A 25,534-nucleotide genomic window follows, 5' to 3' on the forward strand; every position below is an offset into this window, starting at 1 on the left:
TCAAGCTAAAGTGAGTATTCAGTAACATGAGTCATACATTTGATCTCTGCAGATCGATGGCAGAGACCAGGCTTATGCTTACTGATGGCATCCACAGTTCATCTCTTTATTCCTTTTGTGTTGACCTACTGTATCCGTCCTGTTACCTAGATGCCCAGTCAGGTAGCCCGCTCAGTGATAGCCTAAGCACTGCTGGGTGCCTCAAGCCACAACAAATAATGGCTATCACATAAACAGCTACATGTACCAAGCAATGAACAGACATGGTCTACACCCCTGCAAGGCAGTGATTATTCTCCCCTTTTAGTGATTTGCCCACAGTTAACTCAGTAAGAGGTGAAGCAGAAAAACAAATCTCAAACTTAAGAATTCTTTTTTCAATTAGCCCCACTGTCTCTTGGCTTATTAGGATAGAAGAGACAACATAAACTAAAGACTGCTTAGAGACATGGGAGTCAGCAGGCTCTCTGAGCTAAGGTCACCAACAAAGGAAAGTCGGCAATCCCTGTAGGCAGTAGCTAGTATCTTACTAGGTCACTATGTCCCTAATGGCTGGCACCTTATCAGGTAAGAGAGTGAACATTTGATTAAAATTTCTTTTTCCTAGAAAAGGGGCACCTTAAGGAGTTTATTACTCACCAGCTTTAAATGCAATAACATGAAACATTTACTGCCATTTATTATAGGAATGCCAAGCCAGGACTAAGTGAAGAGTGGGCGCTGGGGAAAATTTAAGATATTTTAGACAAGAAACTAGAAAATGCTGACAATAACATGGCTTATAAAGTGCCTCCTCATAAGTATCCTCGTAATACTCCTATAAGGAAAAAAGGCTTGGAGCCATTAGCTCCAATTTTCCAGATGTGAGAAACAGAGTTTAAAGTCTATAGCTTCCTTGGGGAAGGCTGACCTGAAGAGCTGGTATGTTGCAATATAAGTACTTACCTGTTGCATCATCAAGAGCCAACGGTTAAGTGTAGGGACATCCTGCATGAGAGTATTTCTCAACCGAGCCATCACCAACACACCAGACCCACCATGAGGACCTGGCTTTTGTCTCTTCTGGGGCAGAGAGCGTGCTCCTCTATAGAAAACAAACGGGGCAGGCAGAGAAATGGCTAAGCATGCAGAGGACCAGAGTTGATTAAGCCATCCCCTAGTCACCTCGCCTCCCCCTGCCTCCACCCAAGGAGTCTGGGTTTACTTACAGGTGTACTGGGAATAAAATGCTCAATTACATTTTGGGTCTCAGAAGTTAAGAATCTCTGCTTTATATTTTCCAAGAAGCTAGAAAATAAGCCAGTTTTTAGACTGATGCTTCCCCGCGGTATAAAAAGTCCTTCCCTCTTTCCCTCCGTGGGCTAATAGAAGCATGCACAGCCTAACACCAGTCAGAGCCTGGTTTTGAATCCTAGTTCTACTACATGACTTGTTGTGTATCTTTGGGCAAACTGCTCAACTTTTCTGTGTCTTACTTTCCCCCCAGGGGCAATAATACTGCTTCATTCAGGGTACTTGACAATTAAATGAGACTGTGTATGTGAAGCACTTAACGTGATCGATGCCCAGCCCACATGAGCACTCAAGACTTGGTCGCAATCACAGGAAGGATTCAGAGCCACTCTGGGAGGTACATCTGGGCCTCTAGAACTGAAAAATTTGCATATCGTCTCTATCACTGTGTGCATCTACCTCCTTTCTACAACACGCTGGTGTCTTCCAATTGTACATGATCCTCAGAGGCAGCCAGCCCAACACCTTCAGAACGTGCTGTGCTGCCACAGTGCCCCTCCCTGCCTCAGCTGGAGGGAGGCTCTGCCAGGCCACTGGTACCATGAATAATAAAGCCTCGGGACCTTTATCCAAACTGTCACTGTCACAAAAGGACTCCACACACACACTCAATCTTACAGGGATTTTTATTGTTTAAGACCCAGTCATGCATACTAAAATTACATGTTTTTACCACTTTGACTTAGAAAATGCACTAGAAAAATAAACTTTTGGTCAAAACAAACACTGAAGTAGATGAGTCCACCATTGTGCATCCTTATACCCAAAGCCAAACTGAACTTCAGTTTGAAGTAAGGAATGTGACCAATGCTGAAATGGTGCCCCAATCTGGTCAGAAAAGAAGCCCATCCTCCCACCCCGTTAGAGTGGTTGGTGTCAGAGGCTCGTGGCCCCAGAGGTTTCAAGTATGTCACTTGTAACAGGTTCCCACCTGATGTGCCAAGAGGTGAGGCATATCCACAAGAATCCCCAAAGAGCAGCCACCTGACTAAGCACGCCGCCCGGGAGATGAAAAGGGAAATACGTGGCGAGCACCGCCATCCACGAGTCACACTGGACCATCCACGAGTCACACTGGGCCTCCCCACGGAGCAAGCTCTATTAAGGAGGAATATTTGACTCTGATGATGCCTGTTCCTTGCATTTCAAGCAAACTGTTTCTGAGTCAGGAGAGCAGAAAGGCATTTAGATTTACAAAGTTAACAACTCCCAATACTGACAGCTGACATCGTTTCTGAACAGTTGATAAGTTTCTGGTATCTCCATACCTCTCACATCACAGGATGGCCACAGTTAGATCATGACCTAACATTTTACTTCCTAAATAAAAGAAGAGATTTCAAAAGAAAACCTTAAAAGCTGAAAAGTTTAAAATGAGGCATTATAAAAATGCCACAATAGTACTACAGCTTTTGCCTACCCAAATGAAAAAGTGATCCCATTAGACTCAGATGGCATTTAAAGAAACTGCCCACCCGGGGAGAATTCAGAAAGGCTATCTCACAGGAATTCGGAGGAAATACTCTTACTGCCCTGACACTTTCTGGCAAAAATGTAGTATCTTAAATGCTGAAGTTTTGTAAACTCAGGACAAGTGGCTCCTTGTGAAAGCAGGATGAAGTAAGAGGGACTAACGCCACCCATGCCAAAAGCAAAGAAGCTCAAAAGGGGAAACCAGAGTTGCACATGTGGCTGTTTCTGTGAATTTCTTTGCACAGGTTTCAGCCTCTCCCCGTGAAGGTAGAACAGGACTCCAGGAAGAGGCACAGTTTTTCAGAATTGTGTTTAGGCGTGTGGGTTAGGAAGAAGGAAGCCCCCATTATTACTGAAGCTTACAGATTCGTTTGGAAGCTTTAGGTGCCAATTCATTCTGGCCTAAATTTCCTGGATACTAACCCGTGTGGGGAAAAAAAGAAAAAAGCCTCTAAAAAGAGTGCAGTGTCCCTGTGGCAGTGAGGGTGATGCCGGGAACAGAAGGCTCGGAGCTCAGGCTGCAAGCCCTGTTTAGTATATGAAGATTCAGGAGTGTTCAGTGGCTCATCCAAGGCCACACAGCAAGGTGCAGCTGGAACTCAGGTCTCTGGATGTACTGTTTTCCCTTCCCTACATCACACTACCCTGAATTTAGGGAAAAGTTAATTTTCAGGTGTCTGAAATGGGCTGGAGCTTTTCCCTGAAGGAATGCACACCCGGTTCCCCCGAGGTGCTGTTGGTCTCTGTCAGCGGGCCTGCACACGATAAGGCTCCTATGTGCTCCCCCGCCCTCCCTGCTGGGGAAAAGGTATGAGGATTTGAGTGTCTGGTGAAGCCGCACGGAGACTGCCTTGATTTCTACCCAGGGAGGTCCCGGTTTCGCAGCCTGGTGCAAACCTCCTGAGGTGCCAAAGTTATTAGATCTCTCTTTGGAGCCAAAACAAAGCACAGCAGTTCCAGAAGGCAGACATACCTTGGCTCTGACTCCTTTCAGAAGCTGGATGAAAGAGCGCCTTGGTCCAACTGGAAAGGTCTGAGTAACATCTTTCTGGTCTTTGAGATATTTCTCTAGGTGAGCTTGGCCGCCCCTGTGTAAACTCACAATAGACAAAGGGCCAGGAATGCAATGCAGAGTTTAAACTCTGGAAATGTGGTGGGGCTGAGAGATTCATTTCTCTCTCTGTCTAGCCTTTGTTGTTGTTGTTGTTGTTGTTGTTGCTGCTGCTGCTGTTGTTTTAATCTTTTCTTTGGGGCCCAAGAAAGCCTCTAACCAATTCTCCCATCCAGGCAACTGAGTTCTGAACCCTCTACATTAGCCGTCCCACTTGTCCTGTTCAGATCTTTTCAGCAATGCTGGTCACACCACATTGTGAGATGGAACTAGAGGCAACGGGGGGTGCATTGTGGCACTTCCAGCTCAGCCAGGTCCCCAGAGGATCTAGGGTTAATATCGATGGTGAAAAGAGCTTTCCCTAGAATTGGCACGAATGAGGTAAGTAATTTCCACCAACTTCTCCAGACATTTTCAAAAGTGCTATAAAGGTGAACAGCTTATTCACAACAGACTGGCCTTTGAATTTCAGTGTACCTGTTCTCTTCCTAACTGAGCTGTCCTCCTTGTCTGGTGGCCTAATAAATGCACAGAGAAGGTACACACACAACACATAGTATCTGTCACTATTTAACACCAAAATCTGCATGGAATGAATATGAAAGGAAACAGGTCAAAAGCCACCAGATGAACCACCTAATGTGGGCTATGTAAGGCTAAGTTCTGGACAGGAAGGGTCTAAAGTGCTGCAATGCAGAACTGACATTCGGTCCGGCTGGGCAGACTAAAGTGTGTCCGACCACATCACAGAGAGAAACAAGTGGGGTTGGGAGGGCAGGGGCCCCAGAAGTGACCCAACAATAACCTGCCCTCACGTTCATTTCCAGAGACCAAAATTCCAGAATCCCAAGTACTTTAACCACTCCCTCTTGCCAGGTTTACAATACACCACCAGATCCTCGGGATGGAAGGAATTCATATAAGGTCCTGGTCATCTCACCTGCCCTCACAAAAGCCATCTTTTTCAAGTTTAACCCTCACTACGAAAAGAAGTTGGTATTGCTGAGTACCAGGAATATACATACTTGTTTCTTTCAAAGCAGGGCCAAACAGTAAGATATTCCTCTTGGAAAGACCCAGATGTACCACAAAATCAGGATCCAGCCACTTGTATCTAGAGTCATCTTTGTAGGCCGAAAAGCAATGTCTAACATTCAATAACTAAACTGAACCCCAGAACCTCAGCAGCCAAAAGGGCCCTACGTGTCATTTCATTCAACCTCATTTTACAGAGGAGAAAGCTGAGGCCCACAGAGAGAGGCCCAGGTCTTGTCCACCATTACACATCGGAGGCTGGAGCCCAGGTCTCTTCATTCTTAGATCTGAATTTTTTTAGCTACACAGGCCTGGCATGCAGTATTTTAGGTTGAGTAAAATCACATATTTCTAAGACCCTGAATGATTCTATTGAGAACCAGGGCTAAGGCTTTATGGGTTTGGGAAAACTTGAGTTCTATTGCAAGAGTCAGTCATTGAATCCCAGAGGTGCCTGAAGTCTCTGGCTCCCAAATTTAACCACGAATTATGTCCCGCTGCGTGCCTGATTGAGATTAGGTGCCTTCCAAACCCAATGATGGCAACTGTGGCCTGGACCTTAAACTTGAAGATTCCTGATAAGCAACAGAAGTCTGCAGTTAAGGTTCATGCGAAAGGCACAAACTCCCAAAGTCTCACGTGTGGCCACCTTGCAGGCTTGGCCAAACTGTTTCACAGGAGTGTGCTGACAGGTCAATTAAGATGTTTTCTTCCGGAACGTGGCATCAAAGTGACTTTGGTCCTGATTTTTCTTGCTTTCAGATGTAAAAGAACCAGATACAGCGTCTGGATTAATGGTTGCAAACTGGGATTCCAAACATTTGGGAATCAGTGGGGAAGTTTTCCATGTCTTCCATGGAATAATTCAAGTAATCAAGGGCATAACCCTTGGCTCACCCTCACGGTTCTACAGCCTTTTCCTCCACGCTGCAGTTTCATTACAAGGAGCAAGACTGAATCCACAGACCTCGAATTCTCTTTGTGCCTTGCCGAAGGAGAGAAAAAAGATTGAAAGATGGTGATGCACAGGGGGCCTGGCTAATAGCAGGAGTACAGCTGTGACTTCACAGCCCGCACAGAGTCATCACACTGCACGTCTGAGGACAGCCCCTCGGGTGGCAGGCTTTGGCTCAGGATACTGTCGCAGGCAGGGAGAGGTTGGCAGAACTCTCTCACGAAGTCCTCCTCCGAGGCCAGGAGCACCTCGTTCCAGGTGGTGATGTCCAAGTCCCCAGCGGTGCCCCCATACTCCTTGGGGAGAATGCTTCTTGGAAGATTTGTGTGAAGAGAGTTCAGGTCAGATCCATGGAGGAAAAACTAAAGCGTAAGGAAAGGAAAACACACATGTCCTGAGGTGAATCAGTATGTCAGTCACCTTCACAGTAAGTGCTCAAATAAATATCTGTTGAATGAATAAAGGAACAGTTGATGGCAACTCTACCCTTCCAGTGCCTCAAAAAGCTTAAGGATCTTTCACTCTCTTTTCCTTATACCCTGTGCCCTGTTGGCTGGTCTTTCAAAATAGATCCAGAATCCAAACACTTTGCCGCCCCTCCAGTGGTACCATGCCACCATCATTTCTCACCCGGACTCCCACAGGGGCCTCCTATCTGGTCTCCCTGCTCACCCTGGTCACAGCACAATCTGAGCTCTTTTCAGTGGAAGTCAGGTCACGTCGCTCTTCTGTATAACCCTCCAGTGCTCTCATCTCACACAGACTAAAAGCCGAGGTCCATCTTATGGCCCACAGGGCACAGTCTGGCCTCTGCTACTTCTCTGCCCGCACCCCTCCGCCCCACTTCTCACTCCCCCTCTGCTGCTCCCCCAGCATGCTGGGCACGCTCCCACCTCAGGCTCGCACTGTTGCTGGTCCCCAGATATCTGTGAGGCCTCTCTCACCTCTTTCGAGTCTTGGCACAAATGGCAACTTCTCAATGATGCCACCTCTAACCACCCTTCTGAATACTACAACCCCTTCCCCCATTCCCTCACTATCCCCTTTCTCTGCTTTTTCTCTATAGCACTTAACACATTCTAATACTAGATAATATACATAATCTATTGTCTGCGTCTCCTTAGAAAGTAAGCTTCCTGGAGGTAGAGATTTTGGCCTGTTTTGTTCATCTAGAACATATGTGTACATAGCAGTTGGTCAGTATTTTTAAATGAATGTATGAACATACAAATGAAGATTATGAGCCACAAATAAAGTCATTTCACAGATGTACACAACCTGGTCCAAAGGCTGCTTGGTAAAGGCAGATTCCAAACAGCATCTCCAGAAACTAACGTAGGCTCCAACCCAGGCATAGAGGCACTAAGTTAGCGGTTCTCCAACCTAACTGAGCATCAGAATCACCTAGGAGATTTTAAAAGCACAGATTCTTGGGCTTCACCCCTGAGCTGATGAAGTAAAACCTCAGGGAAAGGGCTTAGGAACCTGGATCTGGACTTTAAGTTTCCTCCCTTGCAATCTTGAGATTCTCCCTCTCTGTGTTCCCTCTTTGAAAAAGAATATAAAATTCAAGACCCAGTCTTTAGAGTGATCACAATGTTCCCAGGCCTAGAGGAGGAGGAGAAACATACCACCCACCACATTTCAATCACGGTACTGGGAGAGGTTAAGTAGCTCTTGCATCTTTTAAAGTGTCATCTATCCTTTAAGTAATTAAGCTAAAAACACAAATATCTCATAAACCTTGAATTATTCCACAAACTTTATACAGCAAGACAACGAATTAGGTAAATGGAAAAGTTTAAATAGCATTTTTAAACCCCAAGGAGCTATCAACAGAATTTGCTATAACTCTCTTTAACTCCCTGCAACAATGGATACCCTTTTCCATGTCTTCTTACGCATCAAATGCAATGCTAGTTCACAATGCCCAGGCCAGAATATTAAAAAGTCCAAGTGATGACAGAGCAGGGAAGCTCTTGGAATAACAATCTTATTTCTGTTCTCTACTATCAAATATTATATTCTTCCCTTCACGGAAAGAATTGTTCATTTATTTTCTCTGTAACGCTGTCCTTTCCAAATTAATAGTTCCAGGGCAAAAATAATGAACTACGATCATTTTACTGATGTCACAATAAATTTACAGATGTCACAAATAAGGGAGTAAAAAAAATTAAAGTATCTTTAAGTCAACAGGATCATCGCTTACTCTGTTTGCTATTTTCTCCTTCAAAAACGGTTTGATGATGGCGAAAATGCCTTTAAATATTCGCGGTTCATTCACTACATGGACCGCTTTTATCCGAATGGGGAAACCATCCTGTGGGGGAAGGAAAAAGAATGTTAGAACATACGAAATATCTGCAAACCATTTTCGCAAAGTGTCCATTACCACAGTCTGCCTCCTCCGTGTAGTTCTTCACTCTAGGCCCCAACACCGGTCTGGTCTGATTCTCGCGGCCTCCTCAAAGACAGCCCCGGTGCAGGGCGAAATGGGAAGGAGTCTTTCTTAGGCTCAGGGAAGGAGTCTCTCTTAGGCTCCAGAGCTGGGTTAGGAGTGAGGCAAACACGTGGAGAAAGCTGCTCCTCTGGTGGCAAAAAAAAAATGGCCTGAGCTCCTGCCAATGGGTCTAGCAAGTTTCAGACCCTCTGGTCACTGTTGCCCGAGACGTGTTTCTTAGGATGTTACCAGGTGCGACGCAAAAAAGGGCTCCACGGTGGGTAAAGAAGTTTGAGAAACAGGAGGCTAAATGAGTCTAACCGGCTTCCTTAACTGCAGGATTGTTCAGAGCTTTTAACATGCAACTGTTTACAGTGAAATTCACAAGGAAAGGGCTTACTAGATCACACTTCCCAAACTTACTTGACTCCGGAACTTTGTCGCCCAGATCATCTTACAAGACCAGAAAAACACTGATCCAAACTCTCTCTTTAAGCTGATGCTTGAATCTACATGGTGTTGAACAGAGGCATCAGAATAAGAGTGGAGGCTAAGGAAAGCTGGGTACTGCCTCAAAGCCAGAATTCAAATTTCTGATAATGACCCAATGTGACACTGATGTTTAAAATAGTCAGCCTGGTGCACAGTAGGGGCTCGAATACGCCGTGGACTTCAACCAGGAGAACTGGTCTATCTCTGGTGCCCCACGGCTCACAAGAGAGCACCCCACGGGCTGGGTCGGCATGAACTAGGAGTCAAACCTGCTAGAGACCTGGGCCAGGCTACTTCCTCTAGGTCTCAGTTTCCCTATCTATCAAAAAGGAAAAGTAATTCTTGCCCTGTCTATCTCAGAGGATTCCTTGAGGACTGAATGGGTTATAATGACTGTAAAAGTGCTTTGCAAACCATTACATACTGTGAAGCTATGTAAGGAACTTTGTGGTTAGTGACTTGTGCTCTGAAACACAGAACGTGAGGTATGAAAGCATCTGGCCAGAATGGTCCAACAGAGATCCTTGTCCCCAGGTCCCACAGAGGGCAGGACAGACTCTATCACCTCTGGCAGAAACACAATTTCTGTTTCATTTGTTAGGAGAATTTCTCCTCTGCCTTCTGAAACCCCTCCCCCCCCCCCCCCCCCCAAAAAAAGGCACAAAGCATTTCTCTGGTTTTTGGACTCTCCCTAAAGCTGATCTCACCCAAACTGAAGGGACCGCAGAAACTACCAGAGACCCTGATGGGAGTGAGTGGTAATGGAATTTTACATTTCTTTCCAAGGCTTTTACATTTTTCTGATTGTAGGAGTGCAATAGTGGAGAAACAGACAGGGCCCAGGAAAAGCCAAAACACCCACAAGAACAGGCAAGTGACAAATAGCGGCCATACCTGAAGGATGCCAATCACCTTTTTGGCTATAAAAGGGCCAAAGTGAGATGCTTTTGATAAGCTCACTCCTTTGTAGTCTGCAAGAATTACAATTCCATTCACTTGGGTTTCTTCAGACTGAATGAGTTTTTCTAACGTCAAGTAAATGGCGCGGATGTTTTCGGTAATTGGATAGTTGCTTGGTATCCATCTGTCTGAGGTCGTAAGAGACGGACAGCATGTTACACAAAATAAATACAAACACTCAGACAGGCTAAGATTTATCTCCGTGCAAAAAGTGTTGTTTAAAAACGGAAAAGCAAGATATTCTACTGGCATGATATTCTACTACATAGGTTAGTAAATGGGACACCTTCGGCAGCTTCTGTTTCTTAACTCCAAACACAGCAGCACTTTCTGAAATGGAAATGCAATCGAGCGTTGAAGTTAAAAGTATAAGCTCTGAAGTCAGACGCACCTGGGAGTTTGACTCTCACCAGGTGAGTGACCTTGGGCAAGTTACTTCCTCACTCAGCCTACGTTGCCTCAGAAGTAGAATGGGGTTAACAGTAGCTTAATGGACATCTGTGCCTTCTGCCATCAGATATCCATCCTTATCTTCACACCACCCTGATTTTCCTTGGAGAACCACCTCCTCCCACGCTAACTAGCCATGAAGCTTGGATACAACTGACTTGACTCCTGGCCACGGTGTGTGATCCAAGCCAGGTTAACTAGAGCCAAGGGGACTCGATTCTGGGGCTCTGGCCCTTTAGAAAGAGATCTCTCTTTTGTCTCATAGTGGTGAAGCTGGAAGCCTGAGACTCAGGGACCCCATGAGGCAAGAACTGGTCTGAGAAGGAAGCCCATGTTGAGGACAGCAGAGACACAAAGGGCTTTCCAATGCCGCAGTTTGAGCAAACTCCCTTTTCCGGGCTGGATGTTCCTTTAATACTCGCCCCCCTCTCCCCCGCCCAATATATTTAAGAAGTCTTTTCCTTCTTTGGGAAAAAGATGGAAATGACAACTTTTGACTGTTAACCACTATTCTCGAGAAAAGCCCACCAAGATCTGTGTGTCCCTTTGATTGTTACCAAGGGGATATATAATACATGCAAAAATGCCTATGAAAAAAATTTTGTCCAAAGACTGTCAACTTGCTGTTGTTTAATGCTGCTGCCAATTAACCCTGCTTCTACATAACTGGCTGTCATCCTTTTTAACCACATATGTCTCAAAAGAGCTCATAAAAAGGCAGAGCCAATCCGCAGTTGAGGACAAAACTTCCTGTGTATGCCTCCTCCTGCAAGGCTGAGTCAGTGGGAAGGGGTCTAGATCTGTCCAGATATATGGGGGAAAAAATTCATCTCACAAGCAAAGGGCTGAAGCCAGTGTGGTAACATCTGACTGTTTTGTAAGAACTCTTATGAGCTGAGCACAAAGGAGCAGCAGAAAAACCCACTGCCTGGTTCCTAGGTCTCCTGGCACCTTGAAATCTCCACTGCATTGCTTATTTAAAAATAAACACCCCTCATTTTGGAAAGTGCCTAAAATAGCAAATAAAGCACTTAGTTAACACTGTGCCTGGTACATAGTAAAGGCTGAAGAGAATGGCTTAGTTTCCAAAGAGGGTTTGGTAAACGACCAAAGGAAACGGTGACGAGGGGGATTGAAGGCAGAGGTCTCCAGCCCCGTCAGACATCCCCTCGAGGCATTTGTACACATGAACAAAGAAGGCTGCCAGCAAGCTCTCGTTTTCTTGGCTTGCTGGGAAGAACATGGCAATCCTAGTTTCGTATTTTGTCTCAGCTCTGGCCTGATGGAAAACGTTGCGGCTGGCGGTGGGGTGAGTTTATAATGCATCTGGTGTCACGGAAGAGAAGAGGATGAAGAATCAGGATTCTCAAGTTCTCGCATCCCCTAGTCGTCATGTCGACTAAACAATGTCCACACACATCTCTAAATGCCATGGGGGTGGGGAGCTGCCCGCAACTGAAAACTACTGTGCCAAAGAAATATAAGGTGTCCTGATCACCACCGTGAAGTGCTAAGATCAAAAAGTCAATCTAAAGTGCGTCCTTTCAATGGCTTAACTATGTAAAGGAAAGGAGGGAGCGGTGGGAGGAGGCACACGGCAGACTGACACCTTTCCAGGAGACGCCCAGCCCACCCTGATATCTGTATCTCACCTACTACAAAGGAGGGATGGGGCCAGGGGCTGCTGGCAGCCCTGCTTGCATCCTATGAACAGGGCAGCTTTCTCAGCCCTAGAAATCTGGAATTTGTATTGAAGGAGCCTAGTTGGGTGGCCAGGTAAACCTGGGAGCTGAGGGGTGCCAGATCTGACCACGTGCACAGAGGCAGCAAAAACCAGCATACAGAGAAAAGAGTGAAGAAGATATGCAAAGGGCAGCAGAAATATGAGGCCCAGAGAGACACACTGACAGACAGACAGGCAGAGGCAGAGACAGGGAGAACAGCTGGCTTAGTTCCTGAAGAGGAAACAAACTAGATTCTGGTTCTGGGTTCCAGAGCCTAGTGAGATGCTGTGCCTTCAGTTCACTGGTTGCGAGACACTCCTGTCTCCTTAGACTAAATCTTCCCTTTTTAAAAACGCTGGGTTGAGTAGGTTTTGTTATCTGCAATCAAAAGACTTTTGACTAAAACAGGGAGGGGACAAAAAGGAAAAAAGAAAGGGGAGAGGGTGCTGGACAGACACATCCCAAACAGAGAGACCGTACACACGCACTCCGCAACAGTCTCGCGTAATACCTGGGCGGATGCAGAGGACGTGGCAGCCTCGGGGGTCAGTGTGGGGCAGCACGGTGAGGAACCCAGAGGCGAGGACATCTTTCAAGGCCGATGGCTTCAGGTTATTGAAGACTTCGGGCCAGCTTCTCCTGCAGCTGTGGTAGTTGACCAGGAGCTGCAGGGCCCGGTCGTAATCAAACTTGCGGGCTCGGAGGAAGCGCAGCAGGAAGGCGTCGTCCAGTGAGGTGCCCAGGTTTGGGCATTCCTTCCTCACCATGTCACGGAGGGCCTGCACATCCCGGAGCCTCCATTCCGGCTTCTCCTGAAGCTCTTCCCTGGCCTTGGTGACCAGTTCGTCTGTCAGTGAGCACACGTAGCCAGGAGGCTCGGGTGCCGGCGGCAGCTCATTTTCAGAAAGCGAGGCCGCGGAAGGGCTGGTTCTCAGAGAGTCACTTTCTTCTGACATTAGCTACCAGGATCCCTGTCAAAACAGAAGCCCCAAGCGAAGTTAATAAAGTCCACGGCTCGTTTCTCACCTCAGGGCAGCTGATGTAGGGGGACAGGAAGATTTTTGTCAAGCCGAGTAACCTCAAAGCAGTGGTTCTCAACAGGGGGAGTGCACTGGATCTGAACCATGTGCCCAGGTCCAAGCCCAGACTGAATGAAGTTACAATCTCCACAGAGGCACCCAGTCACCCAGATACATGCACTCCTCATCAGACATCATGGCTTTGCTTACAGATGTATGAATGGGCGCTCGACCTTACTTATAATTAAAGAAATGTGAATTAAAACAACTTTCAAATGCAGACTGGCAAAAATATAAAAGGGTACTCTGATATGCTTGCTGTTGATGGGAGAATAAACTGACGTAGCCTCTTCAGACAGTAGTTTGTCAATATCAAAATTTAAAAGTACATACCCTTTGGCCCAGCTTTTCATTTCTGGTACATATACTTACATGTGTATACAAAATATGTATACAAGGATGGCCATTACAAGTATTGATTATAATGGCAAAAGACTGAAAATACTTTTTATACCATTTGGAGACTGGCTAAATAATATCACTGTATGAATGGGATACTATTTAGTCATGAAAAAGAATTAGGCAAATTTTCATAAATTGATATGTTAAGGAAAAAGTAAGTAGGTTGCAGAACAGTGTACATACAATAATCACATTTATATTCGAAATACACATATATGTACTTGTGAATGCACCTAAAATTTCTGGAAGGAGATGCAAGAAACTGTTACCAATGGTTCCCAGAAAACAGACCTGGAGAACTAGATATTCAAGATGGGAATGACTTTTTACTGTACTGATTTTTTTTTTTTTTTTTTTTTTTACACCATATACCCATGTGACTTATCATGGCAGCAATGAAACTGAGCTCATCAGATTTCCTGCTGGGTGGAGAAAAAGTGATGGATGGCCCCAGCTGCTGTCCCTCTGGATCCATCATCCCACTGGATGTCATAATTTCCACAGACTGTCCCCAGCCTATGACTAAAACATGGGGCTCCTCTAACAGGCAACTCTGCCTCGAGGACTCCCTACCAGCCTGGTTGGATCTTTCATTTAACTGCACTGCAGTCTGGGACTTTCTGCCCAAACCTCCTTCACAGGGGCTGGGCTCGCGTGGCTGGCCGAGGGCTCTCCCTGACTTCTCCAGCTCCCCTCTCTTTATACTTCATGGGCGTTGCCTCCAACAAATGCCTAATCTCATCCTAGTGTCTGTTTCTTAGACAACCTGATCAACACACTAATAGAAATGAAAAACAAAAACAAAACAGTTGCCTTAGATATTCCAGGAATAAGGTAGCAGCAGGGCTGTCCTGTTCCAAGGCCCACGCTCTTGTCCATGCGCTGCCCCTGATCCCCCACTCAGAGCTCAATAGGAAGGCAGGGACCACCTTAGGGGGCTCTGCACACAGCCAGCCTCCCCCCAGTGCACAGCAACCAGGTCACTCCCTCTAAATCTTGTCTGCCCACTCCATTTCTTGCATTCTAACCTCCAGCCCTACCCAGCTTCTTCCACTCTCCCCCAAAAGTGTTTCCTTGTCTTCTGCACATCCTGATTCCTCTGACTAGCATGCTTTTGCTCTAGTTTGTCACCTGATTGATTTACCCTTGAGTTCCAATTAGATGACATTTCATTTATTCAACAAATAGTGAGCAATTACTATGTATCAGGTCCTCTTCCAGGCATTGGGAATACAGCAGTGAAAAACTAAAAAATTCTGTCTTCATCGAGCTTACATAGCAGTAGGGGGAACTATAAGCAAAATAAACTATAGTCTATTAGCAGACGGTAAGTACAATGGAGAGAAACAAAGCAGGGCAGGGGGTTGGATGTATCTGGGGATAGAAGTTAGGATTATAAACAGAGTGGTCAGGGAAGGCCTCACCCAGGCGACATTTGCGCAAAGACAAAGGAGACAAGGGAGCAAGCCATGCAGGTATCTGGGGGAAGAGCAAGTGAAAAGCCTGAGGCAGGAACATGCCTGGCGTTTTTGAGAGACAGAGAGGAGGCCAGTGTGGCTAGAGCCAAACGAGCAAAGCGGAGTGTATTAGCAGATGAGTTTAGAGAGGTACTGGGGTCCCACTGGCACAGTGCTTTCAGGGCCAGGAAGAACTTTAACAGGAGGCCTTCTCTGGCCCCAGGCCAGGTTAGGAGGCTCCCCACTGGAGCTCTCTAACATAGCTCTCCTCCCACTCCATTGTAATTGTCTGTGGGTTATCTGTGGGCAACATTCACATCTGTCTTGTTCATCGTCTTAAACCCAGTACCTAACAGGGTGTCAGACACATAGTCAGCACTCCATAAATATTTGTTGAATGAGTTTAATCTGCTTGGTAGAGGTATGCAGAGTGAAAAATGGAACAACAATCATAGTTCACAGGACCCACCCTGGGCTTGTTTCCACGGGAGTCATCAACAGATACCTGTAATCCCAATCCAGTGCTTACCCAGGAGGCAGACTGTAGTGTCCAAGTCCATGTCCTAGCCTCAAAGTCCCCTCTCCAGCCTCTCTCCCATCCTTCCTCCTCAATGCACATTAAATGCCAGTCAAAACAATCTTATGACCCCACCACTCTCAGAATACTTCATGCATTTTTGATACCACTGCCTGGAATTACCTCTCATTTTTTCCCAACCAGACAACTCATCACCTTCTAGGCTCAGTGTCTATGTCACCTCCTCTGTGAAGTCTTCCCTGATTCCCCAGGATGATTCACTCTAATTTTCCACAGCACCAAGTTCCACTTTTTTTCAGAAATGGCACTCCAGTATCATGGGTCTTTACATGAAACTCCTCAGTCAGTTTTACCATTCATTCACTATCAAATAATTATTGATCACCTACCATGTGTCAGGTGCTATGCTCATAGGCATGGGGCACACAAGAGAACAATAAAACTCTTTGCCTTATGAAGTTTACCTTATACTGGAATAATGAAAAGATAATATGTACTTGAGCATTTTACCATGTTTTAAGCACCATGATAAGCACTTTGCATCTGTCTCTCATTTAATCTTCACAATATTTGGTGAAAACACTATAACTGTTTCCATTTACAAAGGAGGAAACTGCCCACTAGATGTAAATTCCATGAGGGCAATCTGTATGGCACGTTCACAGCTATCCCCAGTGCCTGGCACATGACCATGCTCAGTAACTACTGGTGGATGATGTGATGTGCCCAAGGGTCCACACCCAGAGAAGCAGAGAAGGCTGTGTCTAGCCCCACACGGGACTCTACACTCCACCTGACCTCCAGGGTGTTGGCAGTGTCAAGCACAGAGCAGGGCTCAGTCACAGTACGGTGAATAAACTGATGGGTGGGCTGGATGGGTGCAAACAGCATTTGTCAGCCTATCACCCTGTGAGCATCACTTTCCTTCCCACCCCACCCAAACAAGGAGAGGTCAGAATGTCATGGCTCCGGGAGCCCCAGAGACCCCACATCCCATCGACAGCCTTCCAAGGCCCTGTTGTCACCTGTTAGGTTCGCCAAAGGAGGAACGCACAAGGCCAAAGGGATTAAGTAAAGTTTATTGCGGCATAGTAACGGCCGGGCTGGGCCAAAGATGGCGTCAGCCCCCAATGTAAAGAGGCGCGAAGCTTATATGTGGCTTGAGGTGGGCGTTTTTGGCAGGAGTTTTCTAGGTGGGTAAACTGCAGGTATGGTGGAAAGTCCTTTAGTCCAGTGAAACAGGATGTGGGCATGTAGCCATTGCCAACCCAGATGTTGCAAGGTCAAGCACCCACACAAGGGGTAGGGGATATGGCCCTCTTGGACCTAACATTCCAGCTTTTTGTTTTATGGAATAGGGATGGGGACGGTGGGATCTGGTAGTGGATGGCCAACCTGGAGTGTGGCAGAAACTGGTAGGTTCTGCCAGCTGGAGAGCTTGATACTGTGACCTGGAGTGAGGTAGCATGACTTCTGCTACAGACTGGTTGATAAACGAGTGAAAACAGTCCTAGAGGAGAGAAGAAATCTGGCGCAGTATGCAAGGTTCAAAGACCAAAATGAGGGTTAGAGGCCCTATGAAGGGTAAGAGCCAGGTACTCCAGTTGTTTTTTAGCCAGGTGTCCCAAGAATTCATTTGGTACTCTCTCATCTATTGGCTCTGTACTTTAGTTTTTTTTTTAGCTGCATCTCTTACTAGTCCTGATTGGCTAACATAAAAACAACATTCTTCCTCTAAAAAGAGGCAGAGACCTCCTTTTTCAGCCATCAGGAGATCTAGCCCTCGTCTGTTCTGTAAGTGATGGCTGCTAGGGAGTCAATTTGATTCTGTAAGTGAACTATACTTTCTGCAATTTCATCTAGGCTTTCTTGGAAGTCACTGGATAATGCTTTGAAGTAAGATAGAGTGGTGACAAGTCCCCCTGTGTCTGGTCTCAGTCCGGTAGTAACCCCTAGTGTGACTCACATAGTGTGTGATGGGGACTGGTAGGGACTGATTATTGGAGGCTACTTCTATATTTGCAGAGAGATAGACTAGAGTACAAGTTCCGGTCCAGTTAGTGGGAAGGCAGAGGTAAGCGCTAGTTCCATATAGAAAGACCCCGTTGTTGGGTATACAAGTGGAAAGGTGTATGGAGAACAAATGAGTAAGAGGGTAGGTTGTTCCCATGCGCCCTGTCTGGGGCTCAGAAGAGCTGTCGCTACAGCAGCTCCAGTTAAGGGGGATAGGTGAGTAGAAGTATTAGTAGGTCTGCAATGAAAGTGTTGGAGAACTGCAGAGACAGTCACAATCCAAGGAAAGAAGGAGAGGGAGGGTATGGAATAGTTGTGAGAGGTCGCAAGGACTGTAGGGTAACTTGTGAAGCGGACGGGTTGTAAGAAGAGACCAACAGCCTCTGGGGAGACCTGGTAAGTCTATCTGTTGAGTCCAGTGGCTGTTGGGTAGTTGGACTGTAACCATCTAGCTGCACAGATTGGAGGGTAGGTGTCCTACAGATATGTTGCTACCAATCCTTGTGAAACAAAGGGGAGCCTTGGAAATTAAAGGGGTAGTTAGGGTTGTGGGTCCTATTATTGGTATGGAGGAATGTGCTTCCTTTGCAAGAGACTGGGTATAGGTATTACAGAGATCGGAAGCTTGATTAGCCTGTACTGTGGAGTAAGTCCCAAGGAGAGTATCTGCCCTTTCAAGGAAAATGGATCCCTTTCTTTTTGCTACGAAAGGGTTGTTTGTACTTGGCCCCGTTTGATGAGGGGAATGAGGAGGGTGGAATATGCTGAGGACGGGAGGGAAAGGCAAGGCCGCAGTCCTTGGCTAACGCAGGGCTGGACTTGTTGAGGAGAGAACGGGTGAGACTGAGAGCACTCGGGATGAGCAGCAGTGAGAAAGCTCTGCAGGGAAGCCGAAGAGGAGGCAGACGACTGGGAGAGATAAGTGAGTTAATAGGGTGGATATGGGAGGTGTCCTTGACCTATGTGATGAGGAACTTCGCCCCACGGGTCTAACAGGTGAGTGATACAGGTCCAAGAGTAATCAAAGTTTCCCTGTAAATGTGATTCCCAGAAAAGTTAAAATGCTGAGACAGAGAGGAAAGGGAGGCTGCGCTCAGGCTGAATTTGTTGGGGTAACGGTGTTATCTATTCTGGAAGAAGGGGAGAGTCTGAACAGAAGGGACAGGGACAGTAAAGTTCACTCATTTGTCCTCCTTCTTCAGGAATTCGGGTTAGCCGAAGCTTTGTAGGTTCGATGGAACAGTTGTGGTATTTGGGATGTCCAGTCATACTTGGTTCCTGTTTTAGTCTGAAAAGATGGAACCAGTTGGGTGTCCAATAATCTTAGCCACAGTTGGAATGGTTAAAAGTACCTGGTGAGGGCCTTGCCATCTTGGTTTAAGATCATCTGAGTGGAGATTCTTAAGTAGGGCCCAATACCAGAAATTACAGGAGTAGGTGGAAGATTTCCTGCGAACGGCCTTGGCAGGACTTGGTCTGCATGTTCTCTTGGTATTGGTCTAATTAGTTTAGCATGGGTATGTAATCTCCCCAGGGGGATGTCGTGGTTAGGAAGGAAAGGTCTTCTGTACATGAGTTCAAAGGGGCTGAGAAAAGAGGGGGCCCGAGGGGGGGCACTGATGTGCATGAAAGCACATCAGGGTTCTTTAATCTCTAGACTGTTTATTAACTGAGTTTTTATTAGCTTTTTCTACTTTTCTTGAGGACTTAGGTTGATAAGGAATGTGCAGGTTCCGTTGAATTGATTGAGCTAACTTCCTGTGTTATTTGAGATATGCATGCTGGGCCATTATCTGACTGTAGTGAGGCAGGTAGTACGAAGCAAGGAATAATATCTTTTAGAAGTGCCTGGGTATCTTCAGAAGACTCCTCAGAGGTGGTGGGGAAAGCCTCGACCCATCCAGAGAAGGTATCTACGAGGGTTAGTAAGTGTCGGGTTTTCCTGATGGGGGCATGTGTGTAGAGTTGATTTGCCAATCTTGTCCAGGGTTGCTGCCTCTAGCCTGATGGGTGGGAAAGGAAGGAGGGTGTATGTATCCCTGTGGGGGAGACTGTGGGGCCGATAGAGCAATTTTTCATAATATCTGGAAAGAGAATGTTGAAGTTATTGCAGGTAATGAGGGGTTTTAGGAGGTGTAAAAGTGGTCTAAATCCAATGTGTAGAGTTATGAATATCTTGTAAGATATTCTGAGCTTGGCCCTGTGGTAAAATATACCTTCCCTGCATCTCTCACCAGGGGTCTTCCTTATCTGCTCCAAGCTTGAGGAGAGACTGATACTCTTTAGGAGAGTATTGCGGTGTGAGATGAGAAATAGCTAAGAGTTGAGAGGAAGTGGGTGGTTGCTGCACAGCGCTTTTGGCCTCTTGATCTCCCTTATTATTGCCCTGTGTGATGGGGTCGTTTCCTGCCTGGTGCCCCTTACAGCCAACTCCTGCTGCTGCCTTGGGGAGATGAGCTACCTGAAGAAGTTTAAGAATTAAGGGGACATTGGTTACAGGAGAGCCTTTGGTGGTAAGAAATCCTCTTTCTTCCCAAATTGAGGCATGTGAATGGAGAATGTAGAAGGCATATTTGGAATTTGTATAAATGGTAACCTCCTGCCCAGGTGCTAAGGTTAACGCTCTGGTGAGGGTGATTAATTCTGCCTTTTGAGAGGTAGTCCCTACAGGAAGAGGACTAGATTCTATGACCGCTGTGAGAGAGACTACTACGTAGCCTGTCAGCCTTTTCTCATGCTGAGAGAAAGAACTACCATCATTAAACCAAGTGTGAGAGGCAGTGGGTAAGGAAGAGTCTGTTATATTTGGGAAACAGGGAGTCTTAAGGTTGAGGATTTCTATACAGAAGTGTGAAGTCTCTTTGTTGGGGATGGGACTGAGTGGAGGCCATTTGGCTCGGGTAACATGGGGAGATTCAATAAAGATCAGGTGAAAAGTTCACATTCTGGATGGAGAGAGATTTGGGGCAGCTTTGTGTGTTACGAGGCCAGAGAGGTTACGTGAAGAATAGACTGTGATGGGTTGTCCGAATGTGAGTTTCTGACTTTCAAGAGTTAGAACAGCAGCCACTGCCAGGGCTCTTTGACAGGCTGGCCGACCCCAAACTGTAGTATCTAACTGTTCTGATAGATAGGTGACGACTGAGTGTCGGGTCCCTGAACTCATCCTAAAAGTCCAAGTGCTATGCCTTCCCTCTCCATAAAGTTTAAAAGGTTTGGAGAGATTCAGAAGGGAAAGAGCTAGGGCTCATACAAGGGCCTGCTGTAACTTCCAGAAGTAAGGGCTAATATTAATGGTGAGATATAACGGTTCAGTCTAAGGACCTTTAGAGGCCCGATATAAAGGGTGAGCTAGAATGCTGAAGTTAAGGACCCAAATGCGGAGAAACCCTGCTAAACAGAGGTAAGAGAGGAGCTCTTGTTTTGAGGTGGGAGGTGAGGGGGAAGCAATGAGGTCTTTTCTGGCTAAGGTAATGGCACGACGTTGTGGTGTAATGGAGAGACCAAGATAAATGACTTGAGGGGAAGGAAGTTGGGCTTTCTTAGGGACTAGCTGTGTGTTTATAAGAGACTAGGATGGACTACAAAGGAGGAGATCATCTACATACAGGAGAAGAGTGCTGGGATGGAGATCTAGTTTTGCCAGATCTGATGCTAAGCCTTGTCCGAAGAAATGGGGTCTATCTCGGAAACCTTGGGGAAGGACAGCCCAGATAAGTTGTTGGGATTCATGAGTAACAGGACCTGTCCAGGTAAAAGCAAAGAGATTTTGGGAGTCTGGGTGGAGAGGAATGGTGAAGAATGCATCTTTTAGGCCAATTACAGTGAATTGGGAAGTGTGTGGGGGAATAAGGGACAGGAGGATGCAGGGGTTGGGCGCTACTGGGTGGGTTGGGAGGACTGCTGGTTTATGATGTGGAGGTTCTGGACTAAGCGATATGAGCCATTTGGCTTTCTGACCGGTAAGACTGGGGTTCTGTGTGAGGAGTGAATGGGCCTTGGGAGATTTTGGGATAGAAGGCGCTATGTACTGGGTTAGAGGCCTGTCTGCTTTCTAAGGATAAGGGGTATTGGGGCTGACAGGGGCCTACTGAAGGGTCTTTTAGTTTTATGTGGATAGGAGAGCGGTGTTGCGCTATGGAAGGGGTGGAGGGATCCCAGACCTTGGGTGTGACTAGAGAAGTTGGGAGGGGGAATTTATCTGGAACGGGCTTAGTGAGGAGGAGGAGGGATGGATCTGAATTAGAAGTGAGAGAGAAGCATAAGTGAAGCTCTGAATTTTGATTAAATGTCTCTGCCAAGGACTAGGGTTGGGTACCTGGGAAGGACTAGGAGTGACTGAAAGGTGTTCCTAGTAAGAGACAATTTAGGGAGGGTGTGATTAGAGGCTTGAAGATTAGACCATCAACTCCCACAATGGAGACTTGAGAGGGGCAGGTAGGACCCTCAAATTCAGGTAAGGCAGAGTAAGTGGCCCCCATATCAATAAGAAAGAAGATTGGCTTACCTGCCACTAGCAGTTACCCTGGGCTCCGAAGGAGTGATAGGCGTGGGGGCTGTGGGGCCCGGGCACCCTCAGTCTTCAGTGGCGAGGCCTAGAAGGCTGGGCAGGCTGAGGTCCAGTTGCTTCGGTTTTTTGGAGGGAAGAGATGTGACCCTCCCGTGAGGGCGCAGGTCACAGTCAACTTTCCAGTGACCTTTCTTGCCGCAGCGTGGACAAGGGCCTGGAGGAGGACGAGGATTAGGGCAACCTTTGGCCCAGTGTCATACTTAAGGCAGGGGCCCGGAGGGGCCTTGAGGTTCTGCCCTTAGGAGTTTGCTTATTTCTGTGGGAACCCTGGATAGCTGCCACCAGCATCTGGCATTTAGCCTGATCTCTTTTAAGTTTTCATTTGTTACTTCACCTCTATTATTGAAAACTTTAAAAGCAACATTTAAGAAGTCCCTTTGTGGGGTTTGAGGGCCATCCTCCAGCCTTTGTAATTTGCATCTGATGTCAAGAGCTGACTGAGAAATGAAATGAGTATTTAGGAAGAGGAGACCTTCTGCTGAAGATGGGTCTAGTTTTGAGTATTTTTAGAGCGCCTCTGTTAGGCAAGAAAGAAAGATGGCAGGATTCTCGTCTGGACCTTGGCTGATCTCTTTGAGTTTTTCATAATTAACTGCCTTGTGTGATTTCTGAAGCCCTGCTATGAGGCAAGTTACCATATGATTTCGGTGTCAGCTGCCTGGGGAATCTATCTGATAGTTCCAGATGGGATCCTGTCTGGGGACAGCTCACCACCAGCTGTGGCTTATCTTGCTGGTGGAGGTTATCGGCCTGACCCTGAGCGGCCAGCCAAACTCTTCTTTTCTTCGGAAGAAAGAGTAGAAGAAAGGATAATGCAGAAGTCATGCCAGGTAAGATCACAGGATTGAGTTAGATATTCAAATTCCTTAAGTAAGTGGTGGGGTCAGTGGAGAAAGACCCTAACTCTCTCTTAGTCTGAGAGAGGTCGGCCATGAAGAGGACATGAACGTGGACTATACCTTCGGCTCCAGCAACCTCCCTTAAAGGAAATATAGTGGCAGGCTCCTGGGGATGAGTTCGAGAACGCATTGTGGGGGGTAGGGTTCTAAGGGATCTGAGCTGGCCTCATCAGGAGCCAAGGGATTAAGGGAGGAAGGAATGGGGGTCTTCTGAAAGAGGAACATATGGGGGGGTAGGGTGGCCCATGATCAGTGGGATCGAAAGAAGACATTTCGGTTTCAGACCAAAGAGAAATAGTGTTTCGAGTAAAGAAGTAAAATGTGATAAGTAGAGCAGGATTTACAGAGAGGGTCTGGAGCAGAAATGAAGGTGGCCTGGACATAGAGAACTTCAGACTACTTTCCATTACGGTGACAGAAGTTGTCAAGGTCTCGTGGCATGTTATAATCAAAGGTGCTCTTCTCAGGACATTGAAACCCATTATCCAATTCATATTGTGGCCAAGCAGTGTTACAACAGAAGATGAGATGCTTGGGTCTGATATCACCCTCGAGGCTGAGGTTGTCTGGGTTTCCTTAAAAGGCAGCCAAGAGGGGTGGTGCTGGAGGATGTGGAAGGTCTGTTCCCTATGATGAAGAGGATGCCAACGATAAGGAAAAGAGGAGGGCGAGTGGAAGACAATGGAAGAAACGGCTCTTTGGGTGGGCGTCCCCGCTGACAGAGTCCGTCTGGTAGAGGAAACGGGTTCTTTCCGAGTCAGGCGTTCCCAGTTCAGAAGAACTCGAGACCAGGAGGCCGAGGAGTGTTCTGACCTCGTGCTAGGATTTGCCAAAGAACAGACAGAAGACCCGAGAAGAGATGGATAACCACTCACTCGAAAATTAAGTGACCAAATGTGGACTGGCAGGTCAACAATGAAAAGGTGAAGCTCCCGATCTGGCATCCTCCCTGGCTGGGTTCGAGGAGGATTTGGAAAGTTAAGGCTAAACCCCTCAAAGCCCAAGAAAGAGTGAGGATCCGGCAGTTAGCCCGGGCGAGCTGCCACAGCCCACTGCTCTGTGGGGTGCAAACCAATAACCTCGGGGCCCAGAGGAATGGCCACTAAGCCTGCACCAAACCCCCCCGGGTTTCAGCACCGAAGGTGAGGTTCCCCAAAAGAGGAACGCACAAGGCCAAAGGGGTTAAGTAAAGTTTATTGTGGCATAGTAACAGCCGGGCTGAGCCGAAAATGGCGTCAGCCCCCAATGTAAAGAGACTGGAAGCACAGGGGGCTTAAGGTGGGCTTTTTCGGCGAGAGTTTTCTGGGCAGGTAAATTGGCAGGTATGGTGTAAAGTCCCTCAATCCAGCGAAACAGGATGAGGGCATGTAGCCCGCTGTCAACACAGATGTTGCAAGGTCCGGTTCCCACATAAGGGGCGGCCCGGTTCCCACACAAGGGATTGGGGATAGGGCCCTCCTGGACCGAACAACCCCTTCCCCAGATGTCCCCATCTCCTGGGGTCTCTTTCCTCAGGTCCCCCACTTCCGGTTGTCCCTCCCTCTCGGGGTCCCTCTCCCCGGGCCGCAGGGCACACGGACAGGCTCGCGGGAACTCACCGGCCGGCTACGGGGCGGAGCGCGGGTCACTGGGCGGCGGGAGCCTCGTCCGGCAACGCACACAAAACCGACCCGCACTCCTTGCCGGGCCGGCCGGGCCCCTCGCGCCGGAAGTGACGCACCCAGGGCGTGCGAAGGCGGCGCGCCGCCTGCAGTGCGCATGCGTAACGTCTCCCCGCGGTGCCGGCTTTCGGTCCCCACCTGGCGGCCTGGGAAAAAATCGGTTGAGAGGAACAGAGAGCGCCCGCAGGTTTAGATGGTATAGCTGGAGAAACTGAGGCCCAGAGAAGGAAAGAAAGAAGCTGCTGTTTTCCGAAAACACACCACTAAGTACGTGGTGTTTTATATCCACTGTCTCATTTAATCCTCACATTTATGGAAACTATTTCGTGAAAGGGAAACTGACAATCAATGAAGTAAAAGACCTTGAGATTAGCATTCCAAGATTCTTCCCTGCTTTGGAGTTCCTGAAGTCCCCTTTAGAAAGTGGTAGCTTGAAAAAGGCATTACTAGCCCCTACTCCCAATGCATTAAAATCCCCTGCCCTGCCAATATATATTTTATGCAACTACGACTTGAAACAAATCTCCTAGGTCCCTCTTTGAGGCATCGTAAAGACTCTACACCGTTTCTAGAGAGAAATTCTGTGGCCCAGGAGGACTCAGAGCCCAAAGGAGTATCCAAGAGATGACTTTAATCCCTTCCTTTCCCTACCCCAGGGGTAAGAGGTTCCAGAGAGGCGGGAACTGATCCAAGAGGGCCACAAGAATCTGGCAGTTTCTGCCACGTGCTACATTGTGTGTTGGGGGTGGGAGGTGGAGATGTGAATCGGTAATTACAGAATCTTTCAATTTTATCATCGCCTGTATCCTTGAAAACCAAAGATTTAAGTGTGGAAGAAAGGAGTTACAACAGATGTAATACAGAAGAAGGTAATTAAAAGCCCCATAATGCTATCTTTGCATTGGAAATATTAGTATGAATTCAAGAGATGATTTGTTTAAATAGAAATTTATATGTGTGTATATATACATACACATAT

General features: G+C 47.0%; 1 protein-coding gene across 2 annotated transcripts; it reads right to left on the reverse strand.

The window, feature by feature from the left end:
• Window positions 1-1,901: 1,901 nt before the first annotated feature.
• TTPAL (alpha tocopherol transfer protein like) lies at window positions 1,902-24,589 on the reverse strand. 2 transcript variants are annotated; one of them, XM_011369366.2, is made up of 6 exons: window positions 24,493-24,589; window positions 21,933-22,149; window positions 12,448-12,907; window positions 9,697-9,890; window positions 8,080-8,190; window positions 1,902-6,229 (listed from the first exon to the last, which is right to left on the reverse strand). In XM_011369366.2, the coding sequence occupies exons 3-6, from the start codon at window positions 12,890-12,892 to the stop codon at window positions 5,951-5,953; spliced, it is 1,029 nt and encodes a 342-aa protein (XP_011367668.1). In that variant the 5' UTR covers window positions 12,893-12,907; window positions 21,933-22,149; window positions 24,493-24,589; the 3' UTR covers window positions 1,902-5,950. The 2 variants fall into 2 exon arrangements, with proteins under 2 accessions (XP_011367668.1, XP_011367669.1); XM_011369367.2 differs by lacking the exon at window positions 21,933-22,149.
• Between the last annotated feature and the right edge of the window lie 945 nt (window positions 24,590-25,534).

Source organism: Pteropus vampyrus, unplaced genomic scaffold, assembly GCF_000151845.1.
Source record: "Pteropus vampyrus isolate Shadow unplaced genomic scaffold, Pvam_2.0 Scaffold147, whole genome shotgun sequence".
NCBI classification, from domain to species: domain Eukaryota; kingdom Metazoa; phylum Chordata; class Mammalia; order Chiroptera; family Pteropodidae; genus Pteropus; species Pteropus vampyrus.

Excerpts from the sequence above, each read along its gene's own strand:
- TTPAL (XM_011369367.2), bottom strand. The coding sequence starts at position 12,892 with ATGTCAGAAGAAAGTGACTCTCTGAGAACCAGCCCTTCCGCGGCCTCG. Across the intron at positions 9,891-12,447 it reads CGTCCTCTGCATCCGCCCAG|ACAGATGGATACCAAGCAAC; the intron begins GTATTACGCGAG and ends TTACGACCTCAG. Across the intron at positions 8,191-9,696 it reads AGGTGATTGGCATCCTTCAG|GATGGTTTCCCCATTCGGAT; the intron begins GTATGGCCGCTA and ends CTTCCCCCACAG.